This window comes from Ambystoma mexicanum, chromosome 8 (genome assembly GCF_040938575.1).
Source record: "Ambystoma mexicanum isolate Mex_15411 chromosome 8, UKY_AmexF1_1, whole genome shotgun sequence".
Taxonomy (NCBI): domain Eukaryota; kingdom Metazoa; phylum Chordata; class Amphibia; order Caudata; family Ambystomatidae; genus Ambystoma; species Ambystoma mexicanum.
In genome coordinates, this window is record NC_090929.1 from 336590590 (window position 1) to 336603604 (window position 13015).

Below are 13015 nucleotides of genomic sequence, written 5' to 3' on the forward strand. Positions count from 1 at the left end.
CTCATGGGCAGTGCGTTTGTCTTGGAAACAAAACAACATGGCGCAACACAGGTTCAAATCCCAAGCCTGCACTTAGAAACCACTCGCTGGTATTAGGCATGTTATAAACGAACAATCAAATAAATAAATAGGAGCAACGATGGCCACTCAGGCTGTGGTCCAACAGGCATGGGCACGGATAGGCTTACTTTTCCAAGTAACCATTCATTTGTCCACCCTATCCCCAGATCTTGTGCATGGGACATGGCAGAACTGTGCCATAAACAACAACAACTCAAAAGAGACTTGGGGTAAGTATGGATACTGGGACCATAACCGGAAACAGACGACAACAACTCAAAAAAGGATCCCAATACCACTATACTGTTACTTACGGAGGACATATGACACTGAACAGCTCGATTTAGAGCAGAACATTTTAAATCAGCTTACACTGCAGTTGGCAATCCATCAACTATAGATCACCACCTTCCTACGACACTCAGAACTGTGCCATGCAACATGGGTCAGAGGAGTGCCCCGTGTGCTTTGCTTGCTTCTGGCACATATTCAGACCTACAGACACACTTTTTCATTTTCAGAGAAAAGGGTGATGTGAATACCAATACACAATTTATCAAAAATACTGACATCAAAAGATATCCATCAATAATTTACAATCCCGAACCTTTGAACAGTTTCATAAATACATAGAGTTTTCATAAGATTATAAAAGCGATCCATCATGTCTGCGACATGGACACACAAAGTATGACCAAAGCAGTAAGGTGCTTCTTGATGCTTCCCCAAGCTTTAATCCCCCAAAATAAGTATAAACAATTCCGAAATGCTGCAGTTTTCTATTTCGCTGGTGAAAACATCCTCTTAACAGTATTGTTCTCTTCCTTTTCCTCTCCCATTCCCATCGCTGTCAGAGAGAGAGAGGGTAAGATTATAAGAACTCTCTGTAGCCAAGGATCCAGCAATCAATGTACTAGAATTATTCCAGAGCACGATTCCATCCCTCACTCGATTCTTCCTTTACGGGATCCCAGGATGGTCAACAAGGGATCAGGCTGTTGTACTCTTCCCAACATATTACTCATAATACCCTCCTGTTCAGCACTCCACCCTGCGCGGAGACTTACACTCTGTTCCAACAGAGGACACTGCATCCCTTCATGCGGCAGACATTCCCACCTACCCAGGCTTATGCCCAGTGCACCCCGTGTGCTACAGACCTGCCTCGGTCCGTGTGGACACTGCCGATCCAGCAGCCTCTCTCTACAGCGAGCGGCAGCTCCATGCTGGCTTTTGGCTCTGAGCCATCATGGATCCCTCTTCCCATCAGAGCTCTTTGGCAACCTCTGTATAATCTTACAGATGCCAGACTCCAGGACCACCCCTCTTCTAGAGCGTCGTCTAAGCCCTGCTCCCCTGAAGCACGTGCATTCACTGAAATAAATAGGGATTAGGCAAACTCCGGTTGAAATTCCAGGACTGGGTCATGGCCGGGGCTGGGAACAGACCTAGTAACTGTCAGGCAGTCAGGCAGACCAGCTGTGTTACTCAGATGATTTGCAGTTTCAGAGTCACAATAATGCCAGGCACATTTGGCACGTATGTAAATCTAAAAATGTACATTTTGTTCCATAGGCAAGGCGTATGCTCCAAAGTCATCGGCACGTATCAAAAAACCAACATTCCTGGAAAATTCATCTACTACAGCCCTAGTAAGTACCTCCCCAAAGTGACAGTTTTAGGCCAGAAGATCTGCATAATGTGTTCATGTTTTTCTTTATCAGTGTTAGTGTATTCAAACACCACGGCCACCTGCTAATACTTGCACAATTCATGTGTGTAATATGGTTACAGCGGGTGTCATGTCCATCCGCCCGTGGTAAACGTTGCCTATGTTGAGTCGGGTGCTGAACTCACAGCCTCGCTGTCCAAACGCAGACTCCTGGTTGGACATATAAATAACCTAGCATTTTCAGTCTGAGGATGAAATAAGATATTGAAGAGGGACTTATGGATTTCTGGACCGGCCATAGCTAGTCTTGAGCTGAAGATGCCACACTTCTCAGAAGAAAGCTTAACCTACTTCACACATCTGTTGAGTTCTGGACACAGCACCTACACAAGAGGCTAAAACACTTAGCCTGACAATCAGCGGTGGGGAAGGTGGAGGTGCGCAAAAACAAAACGTTCCTATTCTGAAATATATGTGAGGTTGCTGCTCATTGAGTCCTTGCAAGCCGAGGTTACCACAGTCTGCTACAGGAAGGCCTGTGCATTACAACAGATTAAGTCGCTCTGCACTGTGTCTTCAAAAGCTACAACATTCACCTTCTGACATGAGGATAACCATTGAAGCACATCAGGTTGAATCACTTCCTGGTGCGAAATCCGTAGAGTGCTCCTTAATTCTTTCTGCTACTACATGTAGCCCCTTGAGGAGTTGGAGCGCTTGCACTTAGCTTTGGCTTAAGTGAGCATGAAGTTTGCTGGTTCAGCCCCTGCTTGGTTCTCCTTCAGGAGCTAGAGCACCCATCCTTTGCTAAACTGAGCACCTGCTATCATGACAGGTGAAGTTATGTCCCGTTGGGACGCTAGAACGGGGCGTGCTCAGGCTCTTTTTCAGTGGACCCAAGTATCAAGATGGGTTAAGCCACTCCTGATTGCATGTGTACATAACTGTGGCCTGAAACTCTTTTTTGGCGAAGCACTTTGCATTAATACAGTTTAATCCTCTCAGTGTTTATACATTACTTGTTTCTAGGGTTGTATATAATCTGCAATGGGAAAGCCTCTGAGACACCATAGTTCAAATAGTATCCTCCTGGGCCATGAGAAGAAGATTCATGCTCACACCTGGATGAAGGTGTGCATGTGTCACATTACTGATCATCTCTCCCCATTGATCTCAAGAGGTTTGCATTCTCACAATTAGCTGAAAGGATCACAAGTCACACTGCTGGTCAAATCTCTCCCCATTGATCTGAAGAAGCTTGCTTTCTCACATTCAGGTGCGAGGAACACAATTCACAGTACTGTTCAGCTCTCCCCATTGATCTAAAAAAGCTTGCATTCTCATATTTAGCTACGGGAGCATATGCCACACTACTAATCAATACTGGTCAACTCTTTCCCCATTGATCTCAAGAAGTTACATTCTCAAAGTCCGCTACGAGGAGACCCACTTGCAGTGCTGGTAATTTCTCCCCATTGACCTCAAGAAGCTTGCATTCTAAAAGTTAGCTATGAGGAGCTCGATTCACAATGCTGGCCATTTCTCCCTATTGACCTCAAGATGCTTGAATTCTCACAGTCAGCTTTGAGGAACACAACAAAATTTGGTAGGGTGCTGAAAACACTTCTGGGCTGTGCTTTCTGGCCATAACATGCTGATATAAATTCTTGGGTGTTTACATTGTGAATCCATGGAGTGCAACATATTATCCCCTGGTCAGTGAAGGATATTGCCATGTAAAATGTGCTCATTAATTCTCTTGCCAATATGTTAACTGGTGTTTTGCAGGAGTACAATAGTAGCATGGAAAGATCATGTTCTACTACAGTGAGAGGTAACTCATCAGTAAAAGCAACCATACTTGCAGCCCAAAAATAACCCATGCATTTGTGGCAATGCCTGACATTGGGTACTCCCCCCCCCCCGCTAGCACAGGACCTAGTCACCCCTGTATCAACAAGGAAAGAAAATGTCTTGTCACCTATGGTCACCTTGACCATTGGTTCCTCTTGTGGGTCTGGTGCAACTGATAGGATTGACCACAGCAAGTCTCTCTGTGGGTTGTACTATTGCGGATATAAGTTCATTCCTGTACCAATAAAAGGGTTTCCTCCCTCCACAGCCACATTCCCTATTCTGGATGTAGGTGTCTGCAGACCTGCACTTGCATTCCATGTTGCATGGTATTCTGTTGTACAGGTGCTTGTGGTTGCATCTGTATTTGCTGTGTCTGCATGGGGACTTGCTGTGTTTGCAGTGGTATTTGTTGCTCTTGCATTGGTGTCTGTTGCAGTGGCACTGGCCTTCCCCGCTGTGCAGGTTGCTTTAGGGCGCATATGTCTGATACTGTGTGTGATCCTGGGCATAATATTCACGTGGCTCTGCACTATACAGTGGCGGATATGCTGTCCACCCCCTTCGATCCTTCCAATTTTGTTGCATCCCTCATCTGCTTCTACATGCTGGGAAATGTGTCCAATTTTGCCACACATCCGGAACTGTTAAGGCTGTCCTCCAAACGTAGGCAGTCCCCATTGAACCATCCTCTTTGTGGGGCGTTATAACCCAAATCCTGTACCACTGGGTGCACCCCCTTTTCCCCTGTGCCAGTAGTTGTATTCTCCTCTTCCTGCAGAGTTTCCTCCAACCATTGGTTGCACCTGCTGTGCTATCTGTGTATTCATTCTCTCTCCACTCGTTAACACTGCTCCATCCACTGAAAATGTTGAGTACTTTTTCTGAACTAACTTTGCTTCCTCTTGCTTTCTTTCCTTGAGTTTCTTTATAGCTTTCTCTTGTGTTAGCCAACAATGATGAACTATAGTCAATTGAATCTCTGGCCATGTTTTCGCTTCCATCCCCACTTCTTCTTCAATTTTCTCTGTACTGGCCCGTGCAATCCCTGACACAATCCATGATAAAATATAGCTATAGTTGTATCCCATGGCTCTCTCGTCTCAAGACACAATTTTTCTCGAATCTCCTGAATGTAAGCAACCGGATCTTTGTTATCATGCATTTTGCACGTCACGATTGCACTCATGTCTGATAAATCAGGATATTACACTCTGAGTGCTCTCTATTCACCTGCCCCACAGTTATTAAACATTTCTCCTTCATGAGCAGCATTCTGAGATGTTACTCCGGGATGGCAGCAAGCAATCTCTTTTTGTTACCCACTGCAACGACATTCCTGCTGTCATTCTTTCTAAGTCACAGATCCACTTGCCTGCTCCCGCTGTTAAAGTCAGTAAATTAACCACTAAATTATTCTTGCCCATTTGTGTCAACAGTATATATTGCGGCCGGTATATATTGCGGACGACCTCCATCCTTTCTTTCAATGGTAATTGCATGAACTCTGTGGTTCGTCCAATCGCAATCTGTCCCCATTTCCTGGGTATGGTGCCGGTGATGTCAACTTTCTTCCACCTTCTAAATGTTTTGATTGCATTTCCTGAGCCCCAGAGCTTTTAGTAAACTCTGGCATTCATTGTGCTCCTTCCAAGCCAAACCACATTCTCTCTTCCCAAATTTTTAAACCTGTCAAAGGGGTTTGTGCGCCCTCTTCCTCTTCCTCATTTTCACCTTCCACTCTCTCCTCATTCAAAGAAATTGTGTCCCAACTTCCATCACTTCCTTCATCTTCTCTACCTTCGAAATCTAATCTCTTTTGGGTAATGGTCATATACTTCATTGTTTTTTCCAATAAACTCATCTCCTCCCCATGGAGACCCTACTACACTCCCCTTTACCCTGTGGACACCACCGTCCCTCCTGTTTCTGTACAAATTCCCAATCCCCTGTCGCATGGCTTCTCCCTCATCTTCATCTGGAAGAGTGCAGTTTCTAAGTATCCTCTCCACTTCCCTACTGCGCCTTTCTAAACTCCTTTCCCTTTCTTCCTGCTCACATTCCTTGTTTCTCTCCTTTTCCTGGAACATGCGTCCTCTGACAATCTCATCAATTTCTTTTTGTCGTTTTTCTTGGCTTAATTCCATCTCTCAATCTATCTCTAAGGCTCTTTCTTCCTCCATTTCCTTTGCTCTCTCTTTCACTACTTTCCTTTGCCTTTCTCTTTCCTTGCTTTGCTTCTTCACCCTCTCTTTTTGTTCTTTTTGTTGTCTCACTCTTTCCCTTTCTTCTCTCTCTCCCTCCTCTCCGCTTCGCTCGGGTCCTTACCTATGGGCCCCGGGGCATTACCTGAGTCGGTAATACCCCCGACGCTTGGGTTCTATTGCTTAATTATAGTATCTGGGAGAGCCCTGCACAGCCAGCACCTTAAGAAGGACCTGGTAATAAATGTTTACCCCCACTCCAGTAACCTACCAAATATTGACCTTCTCACGAGGCCATGAAAGTGAGCACCAAAAAAACACACACCCTTTGAATTTTAGTTTTCATCTATGATGTCTGCTAGTTTGACATGCAAAAAAGAAAAGATTTGCTTTTATGTGGATATTCAAATATTGTTAAGACCATGAATAACAAGAAGCTGACTGTCTAAAAACAATTCTGTAGGCAGGTAGCCTAATCACAACATTTCTTTTGTGTATCTTAACATTCTGAAAGTAAAGCAGTGTAAAGAAAAAGAGGCGATTTTTTAGGATCATATTACTTTGCTTTCTGGGTCTTGCAGTTGTCCTTTAGGATGTGTAAAATATAGCTGTAATTAAACGTATTCATTTTTAACAAGTTTTGATATGGGTGCATAATGTCAGGTTGCTTTACAATGCGATTTGTGTACTTTGCAAGTAAACTTAAAAAAGATTGCGTTCTTGAAAGCCAAAACCTATATATGTATCCCAACTGCAGCTCAGATGGTTTGTGATCAGGTGCCTAAATTGCACAGTGGATTGAAAACTGTGCATTCCTTGGCAAAATAATGTTATCTAATGGTACTTTATTTGCAAAAATTGAGAGTTCTCAAACTTTCCAAACTTTTGAACATTAAAATACTGGTTCAAAAATGGGGTAATTTTGGTCAGAGATTATAATAATTGTTGACAGATTGCTGCATTAGAATGACAATTAAATTTAAAGTTAATGACTTAAGAGTAAACCACTATAATCAGATTTTTGTTGGAGTCACTGGCTGAGATGTTTCAGCTTATACTCCGAATGCCCAGGCTCAGAAAAAAGAGTGACTTAGAGAGTTAAAGAGGGGTGAGAACCAGACTGGAGTTGGGGTGTGGGTAGGTGAGGAGTGAGACAAATAAAAAGGGACACAACGTTCGAGACACACAAGTAAAGTGAGAAACAGAAAACTATGCAAATGGACACTCATGGTGAGATTCGTAGAAATGGCTCAAGGAGCCCCGGTAGGATCCCAGTTCAGGAGCAGTTTTTGGATCCTGCTGGGGCTGAACACTGGGCCACTTGAAGCCTAGATTGATGTGTACTTGTACTTCTTTATTCCATTAAAAGCACTGTCCAAGGTGTTCTTGATTTAAGTTATGTGCAGAAGCGTATTGCACATGCCAGTGAAGCTGCCCCGAATGTCTCAGTCTATTTCTTCTTGGTTGGCCAGGTTGGTGCATTGATTGGTCTTTGTGTCCAGATTAGTGATGGCTATTATTGTCTTAAAATCTGAATGGCCCATCCTTGGGAGTTGCAGGGCCATGCTGGTTCATCTGAGTGGTTCTGGTGGGTCTTGTGTCTGAACCTGGGGTGTCTAGAGGTTGTAAGGTTTGCTTTATTGGGTCTTTGCAGGGGTCATGCTACTTTGTCTCTTGCAGTCTAGTGAACAGATAGATTTCGAGAGATATTCTGAAGGCTAATGGCCTGATCACAGTTTAGCGGTAGTGGTAAAACACCCAGTAATTACCATTACTGCATATTTTACCACTCTGCCAAATCAAAGTTTCATTTTTATCAGCTGCTTTTGTGTGGCAGTAATTACCACCAAACAAATGCAGTACTGTATGAGGTAATTACTGCATGCAGGAAATACTGTCTCCCATGTGTGACTACAACATGATGAATAATGGAAAGGTCCACATGGCTTGGAATCATATGGTCTTACAGGGGCATTAGGTATTTATTACATGGGGTAAAGATAACAGGTTGGTCGTGTTTCTCATGGTAATATCGCCAAACTCATAACCAGGTCCTAAGTAATCACAACGGTGTAGCACAATGGTTTAGTACTTAACACATGACATGGACTAATTGTAGATGTCTTTAATTTTCCAGATGGGTGATAGTCACCTGCTTTTAGTCATTGTCTGTAAAAAGCATGCAGCTTGTTGTTTAATGCTTGATGTCTGTACAGACAGGAGACCGGATACTTGTAATGAAAAGACATCACTCATAGTTCAACTACCTAATAGTTTGCACTAAGCAAGACAGTTTCCTTCTAACTAGAGACATCACTTCATACTCAGCTTAAATAATATGTAGTAAGAGATGGTGGTAAGCAGAAGAGACACCACTCCCAGCTCAACCCCAAATAATATGCATTACAAAAGAGTCATTCTAAAAGAAGAGATATCACTCAAGTTCAGTTTCAAATGATAGCTAACAGTCAAAGATAGCTGGCCTCATTACAAATGTTGTGGTAATTACCAGGTGCCCCATTAGGGCTGCATGACTATAGGTTATGCCAAACGTTACATTTCTTCCCATTCTAGAGTCCAATAGGACTCCATTAGGACCAGTAATTACCGCTCCCAGTATATATTGCATGTGGTACTGCTTTCGTATGGTGGTAATTGTCATCACATAGAGGCAGCTGGTAAAAAGAGTTTCAAAAACAATACTAAGATCTTGGAAGAGTGGTAAAACCCCTGGTAATGATGATTTCTAGGTGTTTTAGCCCCACTGCTAAACTTGTGATCAGGCCCACTAACAGATTATATATCACCCATGGGCACTGAGTACAGAGGGAACGTGGGCAACTGCACTCTTTGGTCATTAGCAATGGAGGCAGGAACCTCGCTTTACCATTATAGAAATGTTCACAGTTTCCACTTTCTGAATGCACATCCGAAATGGCTCTGCAGGGTGTCCATCAGGCTATAGATGAAACACCATTGACTTCAAAGTCATGCACGTGAAGTGCACTGTTGGTAATAACGTGATTTTGAGCACAATAAGAGATCCAGATCTGATGTCGAATTCTTGGAAGGTAGAGTGGCTGGACCTCAAGTAGAAAGCTACCAAGGTAGCTCAGGAGGTTGAGTGACTTGATGAGATGTTATACATTTAACGCTGGCAGTAAATCTTATGGATTTTTGCAGTTCCTTATAAATATGGATGGTGCAAATGCACTATTTGCTCATATTCAGGGCAGGGCTGGGAGAATTTCTGCCCCCATAATGAAAATGAAATGTTAACGCCCATGAACTCGCCGCTCAATTTTAAAATAATTGATGTCAGCACAATAGGATAATTTATTATCCATTGAGCAATTTGACAAATAACAGCTTTATAAGTACACTCTGCCATGAAACGTAAAGGTTGGTGCACACAAATCACAAGGTATTTTTGGAGGTAGTAATAAAAAACTAAACACAGTTGAGAGAAAACGAGTAGATTTAAATTTCACTTTGGAAATGCCTTGTTTTTGGTTGCAATTGAAATTGAAATTGTAAGCTGCAAATTGCAATTTTTGCCCTGGTGCTTATACCATGCCAAGCTGCACATATCATGTTGCAATGGTGTTAATACATTTCAATGTTTTTAGAAATAAGGCAACCCTTTCCCTAGTGTTAATACTGCGCATGGAACTTTGCACTTGCACTGGTGCAAACGTTCTGTAATCTGGCCCAAGGAGTCCTACACAAATGTGTCGTGTGTGCCAGAGAATAGCTAAATGTGCCAGTCTTCCAGTTATCACATTTCGACATTGCTAAGCAGTTTCAAATTACCTGAGTTAAGTATATTGCCAAGCCACATCATTGCCCCCTGAAAAACTATCATGCCCGTTTCACATTGCCTCGAGAAAATTAACACGCTGTTTTCATACTGCGCCAGAACATTTTTAGGCCAGGTCCAGCAGCATCATGGCAGTCTTCCCCACATGAGCACATTGATAGAGGGGAAAGAAGTTGCTGTTAAAAAGTGTTCTGATCTCCTCTTCGAAAGTGGCATTGCACAGTTTGGCGAGGGGCCCTTGATTGAAAAGACTCCAAGACCACTGCACGCCATTTCCATGTCATCTGTCTTTACCTGTGAAGTGGGTAGAGAGCAGATGCCCCCCTGCCTTCCCCAGAAAAAATGGAATTACACAATCAGAAAGGAACCATTTGAAACTGCACTTTAAGTCCTCCTGCAAATGCAGCTGACACAAAGAATAGTTAGTTTCGCTACACAAGTAGGGCCAGAGGAGGCATTTGCTTGCACAATTAGTGTGTCCTTTTAAATACAACAGACTAGGTGGCAGGTAAGCGTGTACCAAGAATGAGGGAATCACAACACTAGTAGGGCAGTATTTCTATAGGTGGGGATGAGGTTGCAAAGTACCTGTATGTAGAAATGTTATGTGCCAGCATTCACCAGGTTCTCGGTAGGCAGCAAATAAATGCAGAGCAAATGTGTCCTGCAGAAGAAACATAATGTGCCATGTTAAAATTGCACCAGAAGAGAATGCAGCTTGCCGCTTCAAGAAAAGCCCAGTTGAGTATGCTTGGACAAACCACGGAAAATGCTGAAGCCAGCTAGATGGTGGCTACCCAAAGGAATGTGAAAGCCGAGCCTTTACAGGTAATGTTCATGGCGGAATAAGATATTATTGTGTTTGGTCAGCTGCCAGATAAATCAAGTTGCAAAGACACTGCAGGTTTATGGGATGAACTGGACATCCCAGGAAATCAGAAGGAGTTGACAGATTAATGTATTCTGCAACCGGCTAGGCATGAAGGGAGGATGCAAGAAATGGCTAAAGAAAAAACAACTAAATGCTGCGATTAAATCTTAGCAGGGTAAGAGCAGAATGGCGATCACGGATTGCGAACAAGGCCTTGAGCCTCTGCGACTCATGGAATGGGAGGTACATATGGGATATTTCATTTAATTAAAATAAGGCAATACACTTGTCTCTCTCTCATTCACGCAAATATGTCAGCATACTGCCAGTTCATGGACAGTGTGACTGTCTGTTAAACTGATGACCTCATATCTTTTTTTTCACCGAAGAAGTAGTTCAGGGCCTACCAACAATCAAATATGATGAGTAACACACTGTTTTAGGGGAAGGTCCATGGGTGGAATCTTAGATAATGATTGTCCAATCCCTAGTTGTGCACATACAGGTTGCATATGTAGTTTAGTAGAGGGAGCCAATGATTAGGAGCAATAGGTTTTCATAACTGTAACATCACAATGACTCATTCATGTTATATAAACTCCTGTTTTCTGTTCAAACGTTGAAGAATGTTGGAGTGAGAGCTTGGCTTTCATCTTGCTTTTTTCCCCAGTCTCCTGCAATTAACTGGTTACCTTGCATTTTCCCTACCACAACCGCTCTGTGTTGTCTCTTTTTTGACAAATACCAGTTAGAGGGCAATGTGGCTTAGAGAGCCCTTCCTTTCATCAGGCATTGATATGATGTGATATGATATGATAATTCATTTATAAAGCACCCGTACTAGGCCTTGTGTCATTCAGATCGTGCAAGTGCGAGAATGAGATGTACAAGGAGAAAGGGGGGGAGTGCAAGGGAGAGGGGAGGGGAAACAGGGCAGCAATGCTCTGACTAAGTACAGCCAAGGCAGTGCAGCTACGGGTAGTGCAAGGAGAACAAGGGACTGTGGGCTTACAGTTACAGCCCCTAAGTGAGTGGTAGGCCCGGTGGCAGTGCACGGGTGATTGATCAAGAAAGAGCCTGTTACCCACTGGGACTCTGAGGGTAGCCAAGCAACCAGTCGGTACAGCAGACAGGTAGGTCAGCAGGAGAGGAATAGAGAGAAATCAGAGGAGAAGAGGGAAATTTTGAGCTGCTACCGGAACTTCAGCTGGTCCAGCTCAAGTTTGAGAGGGGCAGGGAGGCCATTTCAGAGGGAGGTACCTGCAGAGGAGAGGGATCTACCCTCCACTCTCTGCCTGGAGAAACATCTAACCCTTAGAGAGTTGGAGTTAGCTGAGCGAAGGGTTCAAGAAGGAAGGTATTTTGGAAGAGAGCATTGGATGTAGGTCGACCCCGGCCCCAGAAAGCCTTGTGGACAATGCAAAGGGCCTTGAACTTGATCCGTACAGCAACTGGGAGCCAGTGGAGACATTTCCGGATTAGAGAGATACGGTCCCTGGGCTTGAGGCCAAAGATAAGTCTTGCAGTCCTGTTATGGATTAGTTGCAGAGGGCAGAGAGTAGAGGAAGGCAGATTGAGAAAGAGTCTGTTGCAGTAGTCTAGCCTAGAGAGAATCAGGGCTCTGTAGACAGTGAGCTTCTGTGGGAAAGTGAGAAGGGAAGAGTCCCTTTGAAGAGGTGCAGCTGGTAGTCGGACTTCTTGGCGACATCTGAGATGTAAAGAGAGAAAGAGAGAGTGGAGTCAAAGATGACACTAAGGTTTTTTGCCTCGCAGGAAGGCAAAGGAAGAGGACCCAAGGCGGGCAGCCAGAGTGAGAGAGGGAAAACAGGGGCAGGGGTCCAAATGAGAAGGATCTCCATCTTACTGGCATTAAGGCACAGATCGTTCGAGGTGCGCCAATCCTGAATCACGAATAGACAGTCAGGAATGAGCGAGAGAGGAGAGGAGGCTGAGGGGAGCCAGGTGGAAAGCTGATTGTCATCCGCATAACACTAAAAGTTAGAGGAGAAGGTAGACATCAAGTGGGCCAAGGGGGCCAAGTAGAGGTTGAAAAACCATGTTGAGAGGATAGAGCCCTGGGGAATGCCACATGTAGAGAGAGAGGTGGCAAAGAGAAAAGGACCAAGTTGGGCCTGCGAAGGGTGGTCCAAGAGGAAGGACTTACAAAAAGCCTACTTAGGAAAAGAATTATGCTTTTTGTGTACAGTAGTTCTGTCTATGGCTGCCATAGAAAGCCACTTGTCTTTCTGAATGCTGTCTCCTTCTGCTGTGACATCATGGCACAGGATTATGAAATGTACAACGAACTACAATAATGACACAGTAGAGAATACAGCATTTTCTCTGGAAGGTATTTTGTTGTTGGGAGAGGGAACTTGGTATGTGTTATGTTGCATATAAGCATCTTGTGTGTTCCCTCGACACAAACTTTGCACAGAATGGTGCATAAAGGATAGGGCAGGGGTTGGAAAATGGATGTGTGGGATGGGCATAGACAGCATTAAATTATAGAGTGGAAGCTTTCAACTGTGTGG

At 43.9% G+C, this 13015-nt stretch overlaps 1 protein-coding gene across 1 annotated transcript in view; it reads left to right on the plus strand.

Annotated features, from left to right (window-relative positions):
- The window catches only part of AMBP (alpha-1-microglobulin/bikunin precursor), a 145168-nt gene that overhangs the window by 26537 nt on the left and 105616 nt on the right, over positions 1-13015 (plus strand). Inside the window, exon 3 of the mRNA XM_069609777.1 lies at positions 1636-1712. Coding sequence (XP_069465878.1) covers positions 1636-1712 — 77 coding nt within the window. The remainder of the gene's footprint in view (positions 1-1635; positions 1713-13015) is intronic.